The sequence below is a fragment of the Sebastes umbrosus genome, chromosome 1 (genome assembly GCF_015220745.1).
Source record: "Sebastes umbrosus isolate fSebUmb1 chromosome 1, fSebUmb1.pri, whole genome shotgun sequence".
NCBI classification, from domain to species: Eukaryota; Metazoa; Chordata; class Actinopteri; order Perciformes; family Sebastidae; genus Sebastes; species Sebastes umbrosus.
In genome coordinates, this window is record NC_051269.1 from 14,402,858 (window position 1) to 14,425,009 (window position 22,152).

Consider the following 22,152-nt stretch of genomic DNA (forward strand, 5'->3'; position numbering starts at 1 on the left):
GTTATTCATTTTATTAAAGGGGCATTAGGTAACCTGTGTCATCTTAAAGCATCTAACATCTACAAGTCTCCGCTACAGCTACAACTGACTTTAAAAAAAGTAACAGATAATACAAACTAGGAAATTGGGAAATCAAAAATTGATGTGCAATAGAACACAAAATATCACATACGATTGTGATACCATTATTTTCCTTTTCTTTTTTGGCTAAATAACAAATCATGTATACTGTAATGCCAGCTGCATCTCTTTACAGTGTCCTCCATCTTTGGGCAGTTGATAAGCAGCAGAGTTTGTTTTCTAAAGCAGAGAGGACGAGCTGGAAGTTAGATACCAACAACATCAGCATCTGGTCAAGTAGCAGCCAAAGTAGCTGAGTCACAGGCATTAATAGTAATGCCTTAACCTGAAAAGTCTATGAATTTAAAAAATAAAGTGACCCGTAACAATTAAGGAATAACACGAATCACTGATTCACAAAATTGTAATTAATAAGAAATAACCTGCACGGATGACTGAATAGATTCACTGGAACTTATAGAGCAGTATTTCCCAACTCGTCCTCAAGTAGCTCTTGTGTAGGGGCGCCTTAATATTACTTGAGACCCCGGGGCTACGGATGTTTGGAGGCCCTCCTCTCCCTTCACAAATATAAATTCAGAACCCCCCCCCATCAATGGCGTTTGTGTCCTCCTAATGAGTAAGCAGAATATGAAAGTAATCAAAATGAACACTTATAACACAGGCATCAACAGTCTTCTTGTACATATTCACTAACTACCTAACGTTACCTATTTGGCACTCAGTTTGTGTGATGAACATCGTTTTATCGCGCATTAGTAAACAACCAGTTCCGCACCGGCATTCTAACAGAATGTCTGGTAGATTATTGGCTCTCATCGCCAATATTATGTACTGATATTGCAGGACGTGAACACTGTATTGATACAACATCCTCGTTCTCACCAACATTTTAAATTTGTACAAGGTAATAACGTGCAAGTCTGAAAGGGGCTTCTGTTCTGACTGGTTTTCTTTCCTGCCAGGTACAGTAGCTGACTGCATTCACTTCTTTTCCAAATTAATTTAGGAGATGTTGTTACACATCTGCAGGGTTGAGTGATAAACTTCTTTTCCCTAAAAATAACATTTCATCTTTTATACTACGTCTTTAAATATTCCACCACACCGCACATGCTCACCATAGAAACCTTGAGAAGCTGAGGTGTGCAGAGCAGACTGCTTTTCTTTTTCATGGATTTACATGGAGGAAAAGCTGAAGTGCAATCTCTAGAGGTTTCTAGTATCTGAGAGTAGGAGCCAGAGCAAGTCACAGTAATACAGCTAGAGAGGTACAAAAATGAATATTAAGCGACAGGGTGGAAATGCCAAGAAAGAGAAGGGGAAGGCAGATTAGAAGACATACAAAATTCACTTTGGAAAATATACACAACAGCTGCAGACTTTCTCCTTCTGCATCCCGCTGACATCATTTAGACAACAGGCTAACAGCAACAGACCGATGTATTAAAAATTAACGAGAAGATAATGACTAACTGTATTTCAACAGAACATTACACAGCAATTAAATAAACTACTCTGTCAATACATATCCTTGTGGTAATGAGTATCGAGTGGTTTAGTGTAATCCAGACAGCAAGAACTGAGAGCAGAAGCTGTTGTTTTTTCGTGACAAGGCGAGCAGATGTGACTGAGAGGTGATTTAATGGTCGAGACCGTCACCTTTGGTAACACGTAAATCCCTGCCGGCCTTAAAACAAACCCTCAATCTGTCTTCTCAGTCACCTGTACTCCGTCTCTGTCTCTGCCTGCCTACAATCTGGAAAAAAAAATCTTAATCTGAATGCTTAAACAACAATAGATTAAAAAAAAAGACCACTTTAACGTAAGAGAAAATGAACTGTGTGCATTCTCTGGAGTTTTGCAGCTCTGACTGCCAAGGCTACTCAGATAAGGCGGCTCTGACAGGAGTGTGTGGGGGGAGTACACAAATTAATATACAACACAAGAGAGGAAATGAAATTAGTTTACAGATGCAGAGGACAGATAGCAGGAAGGCAAATAAGAGGTGAAATAGATGCACAGAAAACACAAAGGCTGACTGACTGGAAACACTGGCTGATAAACACATCCTGTGAGCAACGTTTCAGTCACAGTGAACAGCATGTTGCGAGATTACCACATTCAAGGCCCTTCGCAAACAGTTGTTGACTGAAAACATTGTCACTTGAGAATTGCTGTGCTTTTTTTCCCCCCGAGACAGTATTTTTTACATTATTTATGCAAGCTAAAATCTAACTGACCAGTAAAAGCGTCAGATCATTTTAGTTTCAGGATTCGTGGGACAAGTAGAAAACTGCAGAAATACCTATTGCAACTATAGGCCATATGTTGCCTGGTTACACACCTCTAAATCGCTGCCCATATCTCAAATTTCAAAATAGGTTTGATGCTCATTGACAACTGCTTCCCTGGTTGGAAAAACAACCGAACCCAGTCAAGACGTTTGCCGGCAGGATTAAGAATGTGGACGTTAAATTTCTTTGCCAGAGTTCAGAAAATGGGCACAAAAAATTGGTGACAAGCATGAATGAGATCAATGTAGTCAAAAATGCTTGATGAAAATCAACTTAAACCAATAATAACTCTTAAAATCTGCATATTTCTTTAAAGGAACAGTGTGTAACATTTTGTGGTTCTATTAGCAGAAATGGAATATGGCCTAATATTCATAACTATGTTTTCATTAGTGTATAATGACCTGAAACTAAGAATCGTTGTGTTTTCGTTAGCTTAGAATGAATCCTTCATATCTACATATCCTCTTCACGGAGTCCGCCATGTTTCTACAGTAGCCCAGAACGGAAAATCAAACTCTGGCGCTCAAGAGTGTTTAAAAACACCAAAGGATCTCCGCGGTTACCACGGTTTTCCACTCAGTGGCTCACGTTACCGCAGTCTTGGACAGGGAGGAGGGAGCAGAGGGGTACTCAGCTGGTTGCAATCTGCAACCACACCACTAGATGCAGCCAATTTCTTCCCACTCTACCTTTAATTGGCATGAAAAACGTAAAGTTAGCATGAGACCTTGTAACCTTTGAAAGAAGACACATTATTGCTCTTACTAAAAGAAATAAAAGCAGCAAGTAGTAAATGTCACACTTGCAGTATGTCTAAGATAAACCTGTCCAATTTTTAAGTGGAATATGTTAAAGGATTTTGGAGAAATCTATGTGATATGTATATGAGGAGAAAAAGAGCTACACGAGCATGAAAAAAAGAAAAGAAGAAAGACATGAAGGCTACAGTATGAAGATCCAGGTCGCAGTCACAGAGCACAGCATGAGGTTCACTCACAGGTTTCTCTTTTTACTGAATAGTTTCTAAAGCGCTCTGCACCAGACTTGATGCGAGAGGTTCATGTGCATAAAAATCCCACCTATAAATTCAGTTGGCCTTTACTGTCAGCGATGCTCAGATAAGAGACAGAATGAGCGAGCGAGAAACCGTCTATAAGACCTTCTTCCACAGCGCCCAAAAGCAGAAGTGGTACTGCTGTATTCGTGTCAACTACTTCCGGTGTCAGTGATGTCAAAAGAGCAGCAGTGACAACAGATTCAGAAGAGCATGAGTCACTAATTTCCTTATTACACCATGTGTGCGTCAGTGTGTGTGTGCGCACGTGTGTGAAGGCATTAAACTGGCAAATTCCTCCTCTTGTTACACGGAGATGGTAATTCAGAGAGCAAGTTATGGATTTCATTTTCTGTCTGAGTCTGGTAATTGGCAAGCTTGAAGATGTAATTCAGGGGAAATGAGCACTGAGCAGCCTCATAAAACTGACAAGAACAAGACTCTTAAGAGACATACAAGCTTGTCAAAGACATCCGATCCACTGATGGATTAGTCTAAAGCTCCAGCCTGCAGCGGCGGCGTGACAGATGTCATCAGGAAAAACCCAAGAGGCTGCAACCTACACACCAGCAACAACTAGGCTAATCTCCTAACCTCCTTCTGCATAAAACCCACATACTTCAGCCCACCTGCTAGCTGACTAAACTAATCTCTTAGCTTTTCAAAAAATAAATCACATACTTGCACCCACAAGCTAACTAGCCACTAAACTATACTCCTAGCCTTCCCCTGTAGGTCCCACCAGCCTCCACCCTTCTGCTCTTGGCAGCAAGACAATGAGGCCAGCAGGGAAATAATGTGCCTTTCATGAAAACTATTCACACAAGGATGGCTTATGTGGCTGGAAAACAACAGCAACAACTGTTGCTGGGATGCGTCCGTGGGCTGAGAGGACTGTGGTCCGGGTTGAGGAGCAAGAAGGACGAGGAAATAAGGCTGACACTGTGACTGATGTTTTTGTCAGGGCTAGTGCCATGAGGGCCGTCGGTGACAAACTGAAATATTGTCAGAGGGGTTAAGTGAGCAAGACCAGGACAAGGTGGCTGCGACTGCAGGAGGTTAAAGGATAAAAAGGGCTTTAAAATTTACCAGACATAATAGGACGCATGCAAATCCTGAAGAGGGAAGGGGGTTTGTGTGCAGAAACTTCAGCTGTTGAGAATTAAACCCAAAAGGCTAAATGAATTGAATCCAGGCTGTGACGAGCAGCCGGGCCATCGGCAGTACGGTGGATGATTTCTGGGCTCAGGTACAGCTTTAACCACTGTTGTGTGTCATTTTCCGACCTCTCCTGTCACTCTCTTTCACATCAGTGGGCTAACCTCCAGGTCTGAGACGTGAAGCCAATGCAGAAGTTTCTTATTGTATAGAAGTCTATGAGAAAATGAGCCTACTTCTCACTTGATTTATTACCTCAGTAAACATTGTAAACATGAGTTTATGGTCTCAATCGTTAGTTTCAAGTCTTCTTCAATACAGCATGATGTTCATTTATTAAATTATGGTCCCATTTAGAGTCAAATAGACCATAAAGCAGGGGATGCTTTAGGGCGTGGCTACCTTGTGATTGACAGGTTGTTACCAGGGCGTTGTCCGGTCTGGGAGTCGTCAGCGCTTTCGTCTTTTAACTTTAACCCTTTCACAGTGTGTTTTCAGTTTATGAAAGTTAATTACAACATTTTTGGTTGCCTGAAAATGTCTTATAGAGAGGCAAAGTCCCACCCCTTCTGGTAGACCCCATGGGACCTTATTTTGGAAAAAAAAATGTGTACGGTAGTCTACGGCGAGAGACAAATATTTTTTTGATCCTGTTTGAATTGCGCCATGAATCACAAATATGATGTTTGTCAATTTGTGTGAAACCGCTCGGTGAATTATATCTCATCTCGCACAATATACGTCACAAGCTAGCTAGCTAACTTAGCTATGTTCCACGCACAAATCAAACGTTATCTTACCTGATGTGTTTTATCCAGCGACTCCTGTTTTTTTTTTTTATCAGCCAAGAAGAAAAAGAATGAGCGAGACCCGTTGCTGGTGTGGGTACATCCCAGTAAGAAAACACACAGACATCGTAGCTTCAGCGAGAGAGACGTCACTTACGCGACTTTTGGGCGTGTAATCTTTCTTATTACGTATTTTCAGTCTTATACTTCAACAGTTTTACAACAAATTGCTACTTTCTTGACTTGCAAAATTATCTTTTAAATTGACAAACATCATATGTGTGATTCATGGAGCAATTCGAACAGGATAAAAAAATATTTGTCTCTCACTGTTGACTACCGTTCATATTTTCTGCCGAAATAAGGTCCCATGGGGGTCCACCGAGAGTCGGGACTTCACCTCTCTATTTAGCATTTAGTTTTAGTTACTTGTGTCCCTTTTGGTTACAAAAAAACAACATGGCAAAAGACAAAAACCAAGATGGCAACGGCCAAAATGCCGAACTCAAGGCTTCAAAACGGCAGTCCACAAACCAACGGGTGACATCACGTGACTACGTACACTTCTTATAATCAGCCAATGCTTCACATACGGTCTAATGGGGCATCGACACTGAATAACATCTCTCAAAATTATTGAAAACACGATTATAAAAAAAAATACAGGAGACAAGAAATACAGTTCCAGGGTTATTACTGCATTTGGGGAGCTGAGTGTAAGAACATGGTGCTGAAAGGCTGGCAGGTCTCTGATCAAGGTCCTCAAAGGCTGACGTAATGAAGAGCTGAATGACTGATGAAAAGTCTGCGACCACACAGGGATCAGGGATGCAGTCTTATAACTTCACATCTCAAATCCGGCACAAGTTAAAAGCCCGCCTCAGTCATCTCTGCATAAATATTTGAGTGGTTGAATCACTGAAGTAAAGTGTTTTTAAATGTGACTCCAGCAGTCTGTTGATGTTCTGGGTCATTGTGCCCACTCAGCCACACCGAGGTCCTGGAGCAAAACACAAGAAGGTAGAGCCAGATAACAGCGGTGACTCAACCGAAAATGGGACAACACGAGTCGGGTGTGTTTGAAAGCATCCGCTGGCAAGGATACCATCTGCCTCCACCTTGAACGGTGTTCAGACCAAAAATAGCACTGAGTTAAAAAAAAACAAATGTGGCTGCGTTGGTGTGGGATTGTTACTACCGATATGTTTTAATCTCCAAGTCATGAATTTGACCACATTGGGCCTCACAGCAGGTGATAGCCACGCCGACCCACGCTGTTGTGCCCATGCTCAGTAGCAAAGCCATCCAGGGCCAACACGTGACGATCTCCCTCAAACTACAGCCATGTTTGATCGGCTCAACAGGTGCATCCGTGCTGGTGGTTAGACAGAAAGTACTGTTGATATTTTGTATTTTGTAACTGGATATCTGTGCTTTGGAGATTAGTTTCAGTCCTACGTTCCTGCTCATACTTTCAGCCACGTATTACATTAAGATACTTTCAGCCATTTAAGTCACTGCTAATACACACCCGCTGCTTCACATTACAAGCTGTCCACCAGCAAACCATCGGGGGGCTTTTATTGTGAAGCAGCCATATCATCTGCAATGTATTTTATAGTGTAGGTTACAGAGCCTTGTTAGTACTGCTATTCTTTAATAAACATTGCACTAACCAACACGTTATTGATGTATTCTGCAATATAGAGTTTTAAATATTGCATGGCAGAATAGTGCAAGAAGAAACAGTAAGTTGTTAGATCAAGAGCTCCAGGCAAAAGGCTCTACAGCAATTGTTACAACAATAAACACAAACAATACAAGCAGTGAAATACAACCGCCACACACTACAGGGAAATGAGCACTATATCCAGTTAGTATGCAATACAAAACAACAGCTATAATGCGGTGAACTATTTAAGAGCAATCACATTGACCAAGAGGGCTATTTTCCCAATCCTTTTAAAATGGACATAAATTCCCCCTATAGTAATCAGCTCTGACAATTTCAGGTGCGTATGTACGTCATTCCAGGAAGAAGCAGAGTATTTAAAAGCTTTTTAGCCTAGTTGTGCTCTAACCTTGGGGACCAACATTTGTAGAGTATTGTAAGAGGGCAGGACATATTGATTTCGCATTTATCCTTCACGTCATCCCAACGTGATCCAGCCGGCAAACTGTGGAACATTTTATACGTTCTCTATCAGAACTGAAGCTGTCAAGGAGCTTTCATGAAACATTAACTTCTTCACGAGGGCTGGCATGGTACTGTAAATATTGAAGTAAGTGTATGTGTGTGTGTGTGTGTGTGTGTGTGTGTGTGTGTGTTCTGGCACCTAGAGCGCCGCTTAAAACCATCTATTGATTAATGTCTCCTATCAGTGAGGCGAGACCAACCCTAGATAGGTATGACATCTCATTTAGAGAAACATCACCACCGCTTCCCTTTATCTCACCCTCTGCCGTGTGACGAGTGTGTGTGCATGCATGAATTCCCCATGTGTGTCTCCATTTGCCTGTGTGTGTGTGAATGGCGGTATTTGTTGTAGCAGGAGTGTAAAGGTCTCATCTTGAAGACAGCGAGCAGGCTGACCCATCCAAATAGCAGATTATCGGGTACACACACACACTCAAAGCCGAAAGGTCAACCTGACCTTCTTGGCAGCTTTTAAAACACCAGCCACACCGGTGGTGACTGATGGACTTCAATTTTCTCTTCCCCTTGTTCATTTCGCCGCCTCCCAGCAGGAGCCAGAGTATTAGGCTGTGAGCAGCCGAGGGGGAAAGAGAGAGACGGCCGTGTTAGCTGAGGCAGAGCGAAAAGAGAGGACATAAACTGTCAGAGGCAGGGTACTGTAGAGAGAGAAAAATGAGAGGAGAGGGGCCAGGAAGGATGAAAAGCAGAGGACAAACTGAGGTAATGAACGAACATCACATCCTTTTGAAATGCTTTAAGATGTCAGGAAGTCACATTTGTTCGTATTTTACTTTGAAATGTGACATCAGAGGTGAAGAAAACTTGGTGTCATTTAAATTATAAACGATATCTCCTTTTCTGCCCATAAAGATGTTGTCCAGACCTTGATGTGGGACAAAAATAAGAGTTTATTCTCTTTACTCTTCTCCAGTATTTGACATTTAAGTGTACGTGGGACAAACAAAATGTGTTCATGCTTGTTTGTGTTTACAGGTTGGGCTTTTTTTCCCCCAGTGTCTCTCCAAAAACCTGTAGCAGGTGAACCAGCAAATGCAGCGGCTTTGTGAAATCCTTCTGTTTGAGTACTAAATCCTTTGTGGCCGGTACGTCCAGAAGAATGTGTTCTTAAGTTCAACTCAAGGATCTGAAATGTGCCGGGGCCTATTTCACAAAGATATTTTAGACTGGTCTGTAGTGTTATGTCAGAGTTAAATTTTGCTCTTAGGTTAATCTAATACAGGTTAGACAGTTTCACAAAAAATAAAGACTGACTTATTTTAAGCCAAAATAGTTAGCCACCACGCTAACCCAGACCTACGAGCCATGTCTCCATGGTATCAATAAGTGATACCTGCTGACTGATGGCACCAAATGACAAAAGAAAGAGCAAAAAAGCTCATCATTTTTAGTTTCCTAACATTTTTTAAATGAGAAGAGAAAGTTTTTAGACAGCGCAGGTACCTGTTTGAAATATGGAGCAGTTAATTTGTCCAAAGAAAACTACTCTGAGCCTGACAGACGGGTTTGCAGAAGAACTGCCGGTTCTGTCGCATTAAGAAGACACAGTGTGTCAGCTCTGCTACAGGTCTGCGCTGCACCGAGACTTTACAGTATATTACTGGAAGTCTTTGGTATTGTTAGACTTTTGGCTTTACAGTTTTTACTGTAAAATGTCCTTGAATTCTTCCAGAAGTCAAACATGTTCTGCTGGAGTGAACAGAGCTGAGCAGTTTGATGCAGTTGCTCGGTCAGCCATGTTTTTTAGTTTGGAAAATTACCTTTTTTTAACCCAGAATTCCTTGCAAATTAGTCCTACTTAAAGGTCCCATATTGTAAAAAAAAGTCAGATTTTCATGTATATTTTATTATAAAACAGGTTTAAGTACTTTATAAATACTGTGAAAGTATCAAAACGCCCAATACACAGCAGCCCATATTCAGAAACTGTGCCTTTGAAACAAGCCGTCAGGATTTCTGTTCATTTGTGATGTCACAAATCTACAATATATATATATATAGACCATTTCACAGTTTTAAATGTAAATATTCTAAGTGTGTCTCAGTTTATTTCCGGTTTCAGTGTATGTGAATGACATCAGCTGACAGAAAGTAAACACGGACCCAAACTGTTGCCTAGCAACGCAATTCCATTGCAGTTCTGTTGAAATGCCCTAAAACGGAGCGTTTCAGACAGAGGATAAATACAGGCATATTCAGGCAGACAGTATGAGGAAAATAATGTGTTTTTTGAACATTACAGCATGTAAACATGTGCTTGTAGAAACATAAAATAAAAGTATGAACCTGAAAATGAGCATAAAATGGGACCTTTAAGATAGCCAACACACTACCTGGAGTCTAAACAAACAGTCTATTGCACTGTGGTGACAGGAAATGGCTAAATCAGATGAATGAACGAAAAAAAAAATCTAATCAAAAGACAGACTGATTTGTGAATAAATGAGACATTAATGATCCATTATTTACACAGACAACTGAGCAGTTTTGTGTGCGAAGTGATTTGGAGCATTGATTTGGAGACGAGGTGGAAGCTTTGATTATCATGCCAGTAATGGCTCTAATTAGCAAGTGAACATGGGCCTGATCTCCTCCATTAAATCTCCTGCATCAAAATGGACTAATTTCCCCAATACTGAACTCATTTCCTCACTATTAAAAATCATTTTCTCAGTGTCAGAAAACTTCAACACTCTATTCCGCACAAGGCACGCTAATTCATACTGCTGCAAACTAATCACACTGGGAAATGATTTAATTATATTTCAACAAAGACTGAGATGCTAATGGTAAAATTGGTCTTGATTAATACAAGCTTTAAAAAGAGGAGAGTCACAGTAGTTTACTGCTCCACAGAGGCAAAACAAGGAGGAGGTTTATTAAGTCTTCATTATTTTATATCAAATGTAATGTTGAAATTGAGCCGTGTGTCAGTCTTGAAGAGAAAAAAAGTATTTATCCAATGTGTACCAAAATACAGAAAATATTTTCCATTTTATGTTCTATTGCGTTCTTTACAAGGAAATCTATATTTTGTTTAGCAGAATAAAAACTGATTCTTTTAATAATGGATGCTGCATAAAGCCTGAGCTTGTTAATCACATAGGAAACATTTAAGTTAGTCAGTTACTTAGGAGAGAGACGGAGAAAAAAACGGTTGTAAAAGCAGTTTCGTTATTTCGTCTTCTGGTATTTGGTGCACAATTTATTAGACATGTACATTAGGCCATGTTTAGCTGCCTAAGCAGATTATAACTGAATTTCAATTGGCTTCAAAAAACGTTCAAATTAAAGTTAATTTAAGAGGATTCATCATGCACAAGGTTTCCCGAAAATAACAGACTGCATTGCTTTTATTTTGGGGAAGCCAGCATATGCTCCATCCTCAATAAGTGGCTACTAATATGTAAGGGATAATGTACAGCGAGCCGGTCTTTGCGTCACGTCGAGGTCACCTCCTGCGGCCAAGGAGGTCCTGCATCACCCTGTCGGGGTTTATTTCACAACAATGACCGGCTCGCTGTACATTATCCCGCTTATCACACGGCTACTTACTTAAGAAATCAATAATTTGACACAAAAATGGTCCTCCAGAGTCTTACATCAGAACTGCGTCCATAGCAACGGTCTGCTATAAAGAAATAACAGACGTTAGAACGCCGTGATTGACCAATCAGAATTGAGTATTCAACAAAGCCGTGTAATAAATGTCTATATTATAAGATAATTATGAAAACCCAGAATCAATACGTGCATATGAGTTAAAGTAGTAGAAGGTATCCCAAGATGTGTTTTCAGTCCTGTTTGTCTAACCAAAGAAAAACACAGTCCACTGTCTTATGGGCTACACTCACTTGTTGACAGCTTCACTGAAAAGGGTATGCTGTCATTTTTGCTATAACATAGTTTTTGCCTTTATTTGACAGTTCAGAGGCAGAGACTGGAAAAGTGGGGAGAGAGAGGGGTATGACATGCTACCAAGGCGCTCCACATAATCTATCATTTATAAAGAAAGTGGGTCTAACCATCAGGAGAACATTGGGGCTCATTGTCTCGCTCAAGGACACTTTGGCGTAAAGACAGAAGAAGCCGAGGATCGAACTGCCAAACCGGTGATTATTAGACGACTACCTGCTGGTGTTACCAGAAGACATCTTGCTCTATTTGTTATATTTGACACACAGCTAACCCTCTATCTAGCTAATAAACATAATTTATTATTTTCTGTTTGAGATAAGATGCCATCAGTGCCACAGTTTCAGAGAAATAATCCAAACAGTAAGAAAGACCAAAGGTGGAGAGACACAAGACAGAGTTGGACACTCTTACCTGATGCAGGGCGGTGAGGCCGTCTTCATTGCAGAGGTCTGGACTCACATTGTTCTTCAGCAGGTAGCGCACTGGTGGAAAAGAGATGGAGAAACACATAAGTGAAGGTGGAAGTATTCAGTTTGCTGTCACAAGTTGTGAGTTAAGAGGCACACGTGTCGCATGGTGATACAGATGTTCAGTTATTATCAATATTTCAGAAAGAATACAATGTTCTGGGTGGAGGATAAGGGCATGATGAGATTCCTCTTGATTGCTCACACAGCTTGCAGACGCACCTTTACTTAACCTTTTGTTACTCAGTGACATCACCAATCAATCTGCAATCCATTAATCCCACCGCATCATCGTGATGCATCCCTGCAGGAACTTCAATCTCTCAAATTATCAGCCCTGCCAGGATGTTACCAAACTGACCTTGGAAATATGGATGAACGACGGGTGACGGCGAGGGGAGGGTTGGTGATGGAGGATGATGTAATGACGCTTGGGATTACACTGTTTGTCTGCCTCATAGTCCCAACAGATAAACCCTCTGCCCAGACCCTAATTCACAAAATATCAGCCATCACAGTCTGCACACTGGACGGCTGCCTGACTGCTAACACCGCTAAACCCGCTGGCCTGAGCAGGAAGTGGCGGTGGCACAAAGGGCTCCTCTCCACGCCAGCATTATTCCCTGTTTTTTGGCAATGCTGCCATCTGCCTTTATTTTACAGAGACAAAAAAAAACAGAGCAAGTGGATAAATCAGGTTATGACGCCGAAAGAGAGATGAGGGAGATTTGGGATGATAATTGTCACATCTGTCCCTCAGACTGCCAGAAAAACTGTCACACACACACATGAAGTAGATATGCGTATAAAAACATATTAGAGGCTAGAGAAACATGCAATAAACGGCAGTACAGCACAGACATGGATGTCTACATCGCTGTCAGAAGTTTTTCCAACACCCCAAAAAGTATTATATTCATGAATAATGATGGTAGAACAAAAAACAGCTGATTAATCGATTAGTCCACCTACAGAAAAATAACTATTTTGATCATCGATTGATCGTTTTCAAGCAAAAATGTCAAGCATGACCTCGTTCCAGTTTATCACTTGTGAGGAATTTCTGCTTTTCTCTGTTTTATAGCATTATAAACAGAATATTTTGGGGTTTTGGACTGTTGGCTGAACTAAACATGGCATTTTGAAGATGTCACCTTGGGTTTCTGGAGTATTGTGATAGGCTTTTTTCATTATTTTCTGACATCATAAAGCCCCAAAGATTAACCAATTAATCAAGAAAAGAATCAGCAGATTAACAAATAATGAAAAATAGTGAGAGCAAAATGTTAGAGCAGCAAGATGCTTTCGGGCAAAGCATTGAGTGTAGGCCACCTGCGTTTTGGCAGTGCTAGGAGTCCAACCCACAACATGGATGTCAAACATTACAATAAACTCTTCAGGTCAGGTATATAAATTATTACACTACACACTCCTTACAATCCTTTTCATTTATATAGCTCTTACACAGTAGTCAGGGCTGAGCGATAATTCAATGATAAATTATCGTCTTTCAATTGAATCATATCGTGCTGACATCATATATCGAATTATCGTGATACACAATTGCGTCGTCTGACAATAACAAGCACATACTAACTCAAATTCTCAGAGAATCTGATCAAACTCAGTTAAATCAAACTATTGTCTTAATCTGATAATTCTGTATTTGTGTGCACGCATGTAAACACAGTCAGTGTATAGCTTTTCTCTATAATTTCACTTATGTTTGTTTTGCATTAATGTTCTTAATTAAATGAGAAAATACTCCGTACATTTCATTTGTCAAGTATTTAATTCATACATAGTTATTTCATATAGACTATTTATTGAGTTAGAAGAAAACATATTGTGATATATATCATTATCAATATACAAAATGACCTATATCGGGATAGAAGATTTTGGCCATATCCCTGAGCCCTAACACTAATACACCAATTTCAACATGCAAGCACGTTTTGTATGAGAAAGTCAATGACGGATGAAAAGCAGGTTCTTTGGGAGGTGCTCTACCTGACATCTTTGGCAGAAATCATTCTTGAGTGAAGAACAGTTCGAGCTCCCAGAGGAGAGCCCGTAATATGAACTGCATTTTGATGTGGCAGCTAATAAACACGAGGGAGGGAGGGAGGTCGTGACAACAAGATGTATATGGAAGAAAACTGACCAGTAGACAGGTCTGTATTTATGCACAGTGGCTGTGTTGCAGGAGTTTCGTCTAAGTGAGAGTCAGATGTTAGTGCTGTTTGACGATAATGGCAGCTGGTCATCACGGAAACGCATTGTGCAATCCAGAAAATGTGGCAGAGGGAGTGCTTTTTCTACAGTAAAGTAGATTGATGGAAGTGCAGCCATCACCAGCCCCCAACCTCCATTATCCCACTTCCTGAATCCTGCAGCTATTAGACCTCAATTAGGCTTCTGATAAGCATCGCTGTCAACATCTAACTGTGATATTTGTCTTTTGCCAGAACATTTTTCAGTATTATGTATTATCACAACCATGTACACAGGGAGCTCAGCAGCAGACAGATCCCCAACACCAGCTGCCTTTAAAAACAAAGGACACCAGACGAAATGAGCTGCTGCCTGCTTCACTGTTCCCCTGCTCTCCTGGAAGAGGTAAGCGAGGAAAAAAAGAAATATTACAGCGAGTGCCGAGAGAACTGGACCCAAGGTTATACAGTGTAAGCTCAGGCTGATATCCAATAAATGTCACACACCATCTCTGCTCTCCACTGTGGATTCGCAGTGCTATGTTGTACAACCTGGATTGTAAACAACACATCTCAGAGGAACTACAGAACCAACATCAGGCCGGCGGCCGACATAAGCTGCATCATCCGTGATTTTCTTGTAATTACACACGCAGGTGTTTTTTTTCAGTATTTCAAAACCTTCAGGGGACTTTCTAAATGTCATGTTTAGCTGCCTAAGGAGATTATAATTGGATTTAAATTGGCTTGAAAAACACATTTAAATAACACTATTTAGGATGCACCGAGCACACAAGGTTTCCCGAAAATAACTGATTGCATTACTTTTATTACCTTATTCCCAGAGGAGGCCAGAGGAAAGTCATTTTGTGACTCTCAATAAGTAGCAGTGGAATATAAATCCATTTGTATTATAAGTATAAGAAAAGCCTGAAGCAGCATACATAAGTTGCTGCACTATGAGGTACTCCACGTTTTTCAAGCAAAGCAAGCTCCATTGAAAAGGGTTTTCCACAATATATGCTATAACATAACATAACATATAGGCAGCTTTTTGTAATACAGTACATTCAGAAAGTATTCAGAAAAAACTGAAATATCGCATTGAGTATTCATACCCTGAACTGAAGACTTAGTTGAAGCACCTTTGGCCTCGATTACAGCCTTGAGTCTTCTTCTACTTTCTGAATGCTCTGGGCATATCTGATTTATGAATAGCATAATCACTTCTAAAGAAATGTATATATATATAAAAAAAAATGACATATAAGCAACTGAATTACTGAAAAAAGCAACCCCTGGTAAGGAAAAAATTCAAGCCAAGAAGCAAAACTGACAAACATGCAGTATTTGTCTGTTGTAATAGAGTAAAAAATAGAGCTAATGAAAAACTCTACAACACCATAATGTTATTTAAACCAAATGACGGTAAAATAATTAAATTTGCATAGAAGAGGTTTAGGTTCTGATATTAACTGCAGTGACAAAGACTGGTCAGTTTTATAGGAAGAATATAAGCTCTTTTTTTTCATGTGAGAGACAAAAAAAACAACCTTTGAAACAATTTAATAAATCCAGATTTAACTGAATGCAATTAGAGCTGCAACGATTAATTGATCAGTTTTCAACTATTAAATTAATTGCCAACTATTGTGATAATCGATTAATCGGTTTGTGTAATTTTTTAAGAAACAAAAGTCTAAGTGCTCTGATTGCAGCTTCTTAAATGTGAATATTTTCTGGTTTCTTTACTCCTCTATGGCAGTAAACTGAATATCTTTGAGTTGTGGACAAAACAAGACATTGGTCAATATTTTTTTTCAGTATTTTCTGACATTCTCATATAAACCAAACATCTAATCGATTAATCAAAAAAAAATAAAATAAAAAAATAAACAGGTTAATCGACAATGAAAATAATTGTTAATTCACTTTTTTCAAAGTTTTTTTAAGCTTCAGCCCGAGACCTCACCTCACCCCTTCATAACACCACCATTATCTATTTGTGCTTTCCTGATTCTTAATTTACCGTCACAAATGATTTACTACACCAATGAGTCACAGTCTGGGTGCGACAACTCCAATAGTTGTCATGAGAGGATTTCAGGAGGTCATGAAAGGATTTATTCATTGATTGTTTTCAGAGTAAACATTCACCTTGTGCTTGCCCCGGTACGCTGGGTTATCAGAGTTCAGCTGGTGGGGATTCAGTGTTTTGTAAAAGGACACTTCAATAAAACCGATACTCGCTATAAGAGGAGTTTGAACAAAGTCTTCTGGTTGAACACCTGATTGAATAATTTAAAGTTTTAGAAACTCTTTTATAACTAATGTTTTCAGGTGTCGACCTTTTCATCCACAGGAAGATTTATTATTAAAGACATGCCATCAGTCACCTGCCTGTCAACCAGCATTACAGCTGCAGACACAGGATCAAGGCCCTGTACTATATTATATGCATACACAATACTAAAGACATTCTCAGGTCTGTAATCCACACAAATGAAAAAAGAGCACATTTCATAACAAAGTGTGGACATGTTGCCACGCTGGTCATTGATTATACGTCAGCTAATAATTTCGTTATGACGTTTTAGACACGGCAGACCTGTCAAGCTGTTAATGGGGCCGTAGTAGTGACAGATAAGAAGCCATTTAATGAGTTTGAGAGTGGTATATTTTTTTTCGCCTCACCAAATCTATAGATACCGGAGCAAAAGTGAAAGAAATGAATTAACTGCTCTAACGTCAGATGCATTATCCTAACTAGCTTTCAAAACATAAAAGAACATGTTGGAAAGACAAAGCAACAAAACGGATTGAAGACAGAAAAACTCAACAAGTGGTTGCAGTATTATTACAGTAATACTGCACATTGTTATCTAGAGCAGAGCTTCTCAATCTTCTTTCAGCCACGGACCCCTTACAAGATAGAGAATAAACCCCCTCATGTGGACCCCTTCATGAATGTCCCTTGGGATTATTGGACATATAACCTATTTTTTACATTCTATAGTCTTAGTTATGTGAAATAACAACACTAGGGCTGTCCCAAATACCATATTTTGGGCTTTGAAGCTTCGGTGAGAAATATTTGAAAGTATTCAAAGCTTCGCAACGCAGCATGGTGCAACAGGCTGACATGTTCTTCTGTCTGTCTCTATCTCACTCGTTTCAGTGCCCAAGACAGCGCCGCTGCCGCACTACTGTACATACCCACACACACACGCCTCTACACACAACAAACAGCAATATCTGTCTTAGAAGAACTAATAATAATTAATGTTTAGTATGAATAAAGAATAATATTGTGTGGAATTATTCCTTATTTCATGGGCTATTTGGGGATATTACATGCTTGTATATAAAAAATAAAAATAAAACGTAAAAAAAGAAGCATTCGAATAGTGATTTGGAGGTTGAATATCACAGCATCGGTCAAAGCTTCGAAGCATTTGAGTCAGCCCTAAACAACACAGAAAGACATTAGACGTATTAAACATATTTGCAGATTCTAAGAGTTATAGATTTGTTAGATTAGAATGCAATTTATTGACTATACTGTAGATTTTAAAAAAGTTTAATATTATTTGTTGAACTGAGAAGCCTTTTGTTAAAAACAAAATATGTATATATATTATTATAATTATTATGATGATTTAAATGATTTAATCTAAAAACTTTTCATGGACCCCTGGCAGAGTGCCACAGACCCCTGTGGGGCCCCGGACCCCAGTTTGAGAATCACTGGTCTAAAGTGCCAGAAAGGTTGTGGGGATCTAAATAAAGTCAAACCTTAAGTCCAATCCATCCGACATCTTGCTAATAAAAAACTAACCACAAAATGTATAAATAATCTTACATCCTGGTCTGGAAAACATTACTGTGAATAACGCATTTTTTTATTTTTCCATCAGCTCTGATCAGATAACAGAGATCTAATTCCTGTTGCATTCAGTCAGACTGAAAACAATCCAGTTTCATGATAAACAATACAGTGGTGGGAAAGTAAAAAAGGATGAGTGATAGAGTCTGCGTGAACAGCAGCACTAGATAAACATAAACACTACCCTGTCACTGTCTCCTTCCCCCGCTAGAACACCCAGCCATTAATCTCCATTAAATACTGACTGGTGGTACATACTGTACATAAAGCTCTCCTGTCGTATATGTATATATATATCTATATATATATATACACACACACACACACAGAGTATGTGCATGTGTACGTAGGTTAAGACATTATTGTTTTCATGTTATTTTCTCATTCACATGGGACCCCCCTTGTGTTTGTATTCAACATACTGTATACGGCGATGTATAAGACTTTTTGTTTTCACGCTGTTCAAGCCGGCAAAGTAACCGGAAGGTGACAGTTGTGTGTAATGGTGTCTGTCGGAGGCAGACGTCAGACAGCTCTGCCCGCTTTTCAGGCTGGAAATTACACATTTAAAAATAAAAAAAGTGCTGGAAACCAGAGTGAGACTGCCAGATGCACATGCAGGCAGCAGACACACACTCATCACCACCACCACTGAAACAGCTTGATATTTCACTGTTTTTTAGGCAGGCATGCACCAAAATATATACAGTATATACAGTATATATATATCTATAATATATATAATATGCATTGGTGCTGAATTGCTTCCTCTGTGTGAGAGGGTGTGCGCTGAGGCATTAGTTGAGATGAAATAGCTTTGAGTTGTGATGTGTGATGTATCTGAAGATGAGAGATGTTTAATAGAGCTAGAGGAGGAAGGCAGAGAGATGACTCGTTTAACATTTATGAATGTTTCTGTTGCTCTGTTTTGTTTCTTTTAATGCATATTTTATGTTGTGTTTTGTTGTTTGATTTTTTCCATGTCTGGGTGGAATATGTGTTTTTTGTTCTCAGTCTTTGGTCTGTCTGAACCAATTTGTGTAAACTATGTTAAATAAAGTGCTTATGAAATTCAAATGCTCTACCATTTAGGCAATATACTGCAGTTACAATATGAAGGTGGTGCATGAATGTGACTATAAGGTGCGTATAATGACAGTGTGAGAGTGTCTGTGCAATGATGATGGCCTCCTTTACCATGTCATACAGCGATGCACACAGTGACGCATACAAATGCATCAATGCTGAGGCAAAATCAGGATAAAATTCTCTCTGCTGTCAAGTATTCTTTATTGTTTCTTATTGATTTAAAATGGAAAAAGAGCGAGCAGACGTTATGACAAACAGCAACAAACTACATTTTCTTATAAGATCTAACCACGGACGTTTCTGCACACTTTAGATGACACAGTATCTCTCAGTTAATGCAGTCAGTTCCTTTTCAGGTTAGTGAGAATAGAAAATGCATTTCCAGGTTATATTTTGTTGTTGTTGCATTTCAAATTTCAGAGAGCAGAATGCATAGATATACAACAGATTTACATCTACGGCAGAATGTTTGATCTGAATTGATTCGAGTGTGAACGGTGATACTCAAAGTTAAATTCTGTCTCTTTTTGTTTGGAATATTTATACTGTATATTGGGCTCGATAAATTATCATCAGATAATGGAACATTTATATTATTATGTATTATTCTGATACTGAACTTATCAACTGATAATATGAAGACAAATTGCCTTTATTGACTCAACAAGTGCAGCATCTACACACTCTGATACAGTAGAATGGCGGTATGCACCTTTAAAGTTGCTTTGCGATGTGGATGTTTTTCAGTTGCAGAGAAAGACAACACAATTTGCAGTACATTTTTTCAATGAAAAAATAAATGAACATAGGAAGAGTCTCAGAACTGTTCGTTTTTGGTGTGTTAACAATAGTGATGTCAGTTAGAATTGGTTATGTCAGAGCTATGGAATAGCCTTTCTTACACTCGGATGTGCATAAACAACAGGTTATGAACTTCTTTTAAAAAAAAAAGAAAAAATATGAGCTTATCGGTCTCCGCCATGAGAAGCAGGTAATTATCGGTTATCAATATCAGCTGAAATAAATCCATATCGTGCATCTCTGCTATAAAGTTATCGCTATGTTGTACCTCCAAAGATAACCTCTAAGATGTGATTCGTCTCACACACGCACACGCACGCACACACACAACAGTTCAAACACAATCCCTCCCGGCCGAAAGATGGACAGCTGAAATATTCTGTTGTTTTCAGATAAAAAGAGAGAGAGAGCACACATTAACAACAAAACAACAACGACACACAAACAACCCCCTTTTAGAAGCATTAACTAATTAACATACTGTAATTACACAGCGAGGAGAAGAGGAGAGACAAAATAATGTCAAAACCTCATAAATGTGACTTTAACTCTGTAATTACAATTATAAACACTGTTAAAATGTCAATTAGCAGAATTTATCAGCTATAAAAGAGGTCTGGCATTAGCATATTGATTATATGATAACTAACAGAGTACCCACGTAGCATGCTGACTAGCATTTGGTAGTTAGCACTGAACAGCCAATGCTGACGAGTATGTCAGTATTCTTGCAAATATTTTGTCATAAAGTATTGGACAATTGAAATGAATGTCTGAACCAAATTTCATGGCATCTGTTCAATGGTTAGAAGGATATTTTAAAAAACAAATGTTGACCTGCTGGCAGAGCTCGAGGAAAAGTCAGGGGATCACAAATGTCTGCACAAGATTTCACGCCAATCCATCCAATAGTTGTTGAGATATTTCAATCAGTGACCGACATTGCCATCCATTGAGTCACGCCACTAGCATGGCTACAAATTAAGAAAACCAGCAACAATTTGAGAAGCTGGAGGAAGATATTTTTGGCATTTTTGGTCTATAAATGACTTAAACAATTAATAATTTTATCCATTATTTCCTGTTGATCGACTAATCAATTGAGAACTTGAGTAAATTGGTCAGAAACACCCACCTTTATAGCAATATTTGCTGTGGTGATTTAGTGACTTCAGTTCAAAGTCCTGTTTCATGAACAGATAGTGTTACTTTTCATCTTGCATGTCTCATTAGCAGCATGTAGACTCAGTCTTAATGACCGACGGCACTTGAAAATGTGCAACTTCTTTACTTTTATCTCACCCGTGGCATACGAGTTTTATGATAAAAGGAAAAGGGATCTTAGAGAATATATCATAGAGAAACCCTGACAGGGAAGTGCCGGAGATAAAATGTTGTTACACATCTCACGGACAGATACATTGGTACAAAGAAATGCAGAGAAAGAGAGAGGGGAGAAAGTAAAATGGAGTTGGAGCTACACAAACCACGAATGGGATTCCTATCTGTCTGTGCCACCACCCAATGGGGCCGAGCGAACGCAACCACACAAACACAAAAACCTTCAAAAAGAAATCCCTTACATCGAAAGGGTCACCATGGTGATTATCTATACCGCCACAAAAAAAGCCAGTTACACAACGCTGCAGAAATCTCATGCATGTCTTCCTGGGCAGGTCCCATAAATTCCCATCGAGGGAGGAGACGGAGCTGCACGAGATGCTTCCCAAAAGATAAAAGATACATCAACAAACAACAGCGCAGGAACAGAAAAACACCCTTCCTTCCTGTTATCTTACTGTGCCTCCATGTGTGTGTGTGTGTGTGTGTGTGTGTGTGAGAGAGAGAGTTGGAGATGGAAACAAATCCCAAGTGAATGAACTTTGACTCTACAGGAGTTATTTAGGTCATAAGTTTCCTGAACTCGGATTATTGATAAGAGATATTCACAAACAGCAATGTGTGCTCCAAAGAGAAGCCAGCCAAGTTCATGAATATCATGAATACTAATATATTGTAAAGTTTCTTTAGTTTTCTATGTGTGTACTTATTAAAACTGTAAATCCTTTTTTACTGCAGGGCACATCTAAACAAAGCTAAAGTGACACTTTGAGTAGGTAGGTTGCCTTAATGTACTTTTATGCATCTGTAACACAGTTTCTACATGATAATAATAATA

At 39.3% G+C, this 22,152-nt stretch overlaps 1 protein-coding gene across 3 annotated transcripts in view; it reads right to left on the minus strand.

The window, feature by feature from the left end:
* Positions 1 to 22,152, minus strand: part of ppp1r16b (protein phosphatase 1, regulatory subunit 16B) — a 107,361-nt gene that overhangs the window by 26,021 nt on the left and 59,188 nt on the right. For all 3 annotated transcript variants that reach the window (XM_037776628.1, XM_037776636.1, XM_037776619.1), the window contains exon 3: positions 11,926 to 11,996. In XM_037776628.1, the coding sequence (XP_037632556.1) occupies positions 11,926 to 11,996 (71 nt within the window). The remainder of the gene's footprint in view (positions 1 to 11,925; positions 11,997 to 22,152) is intronic.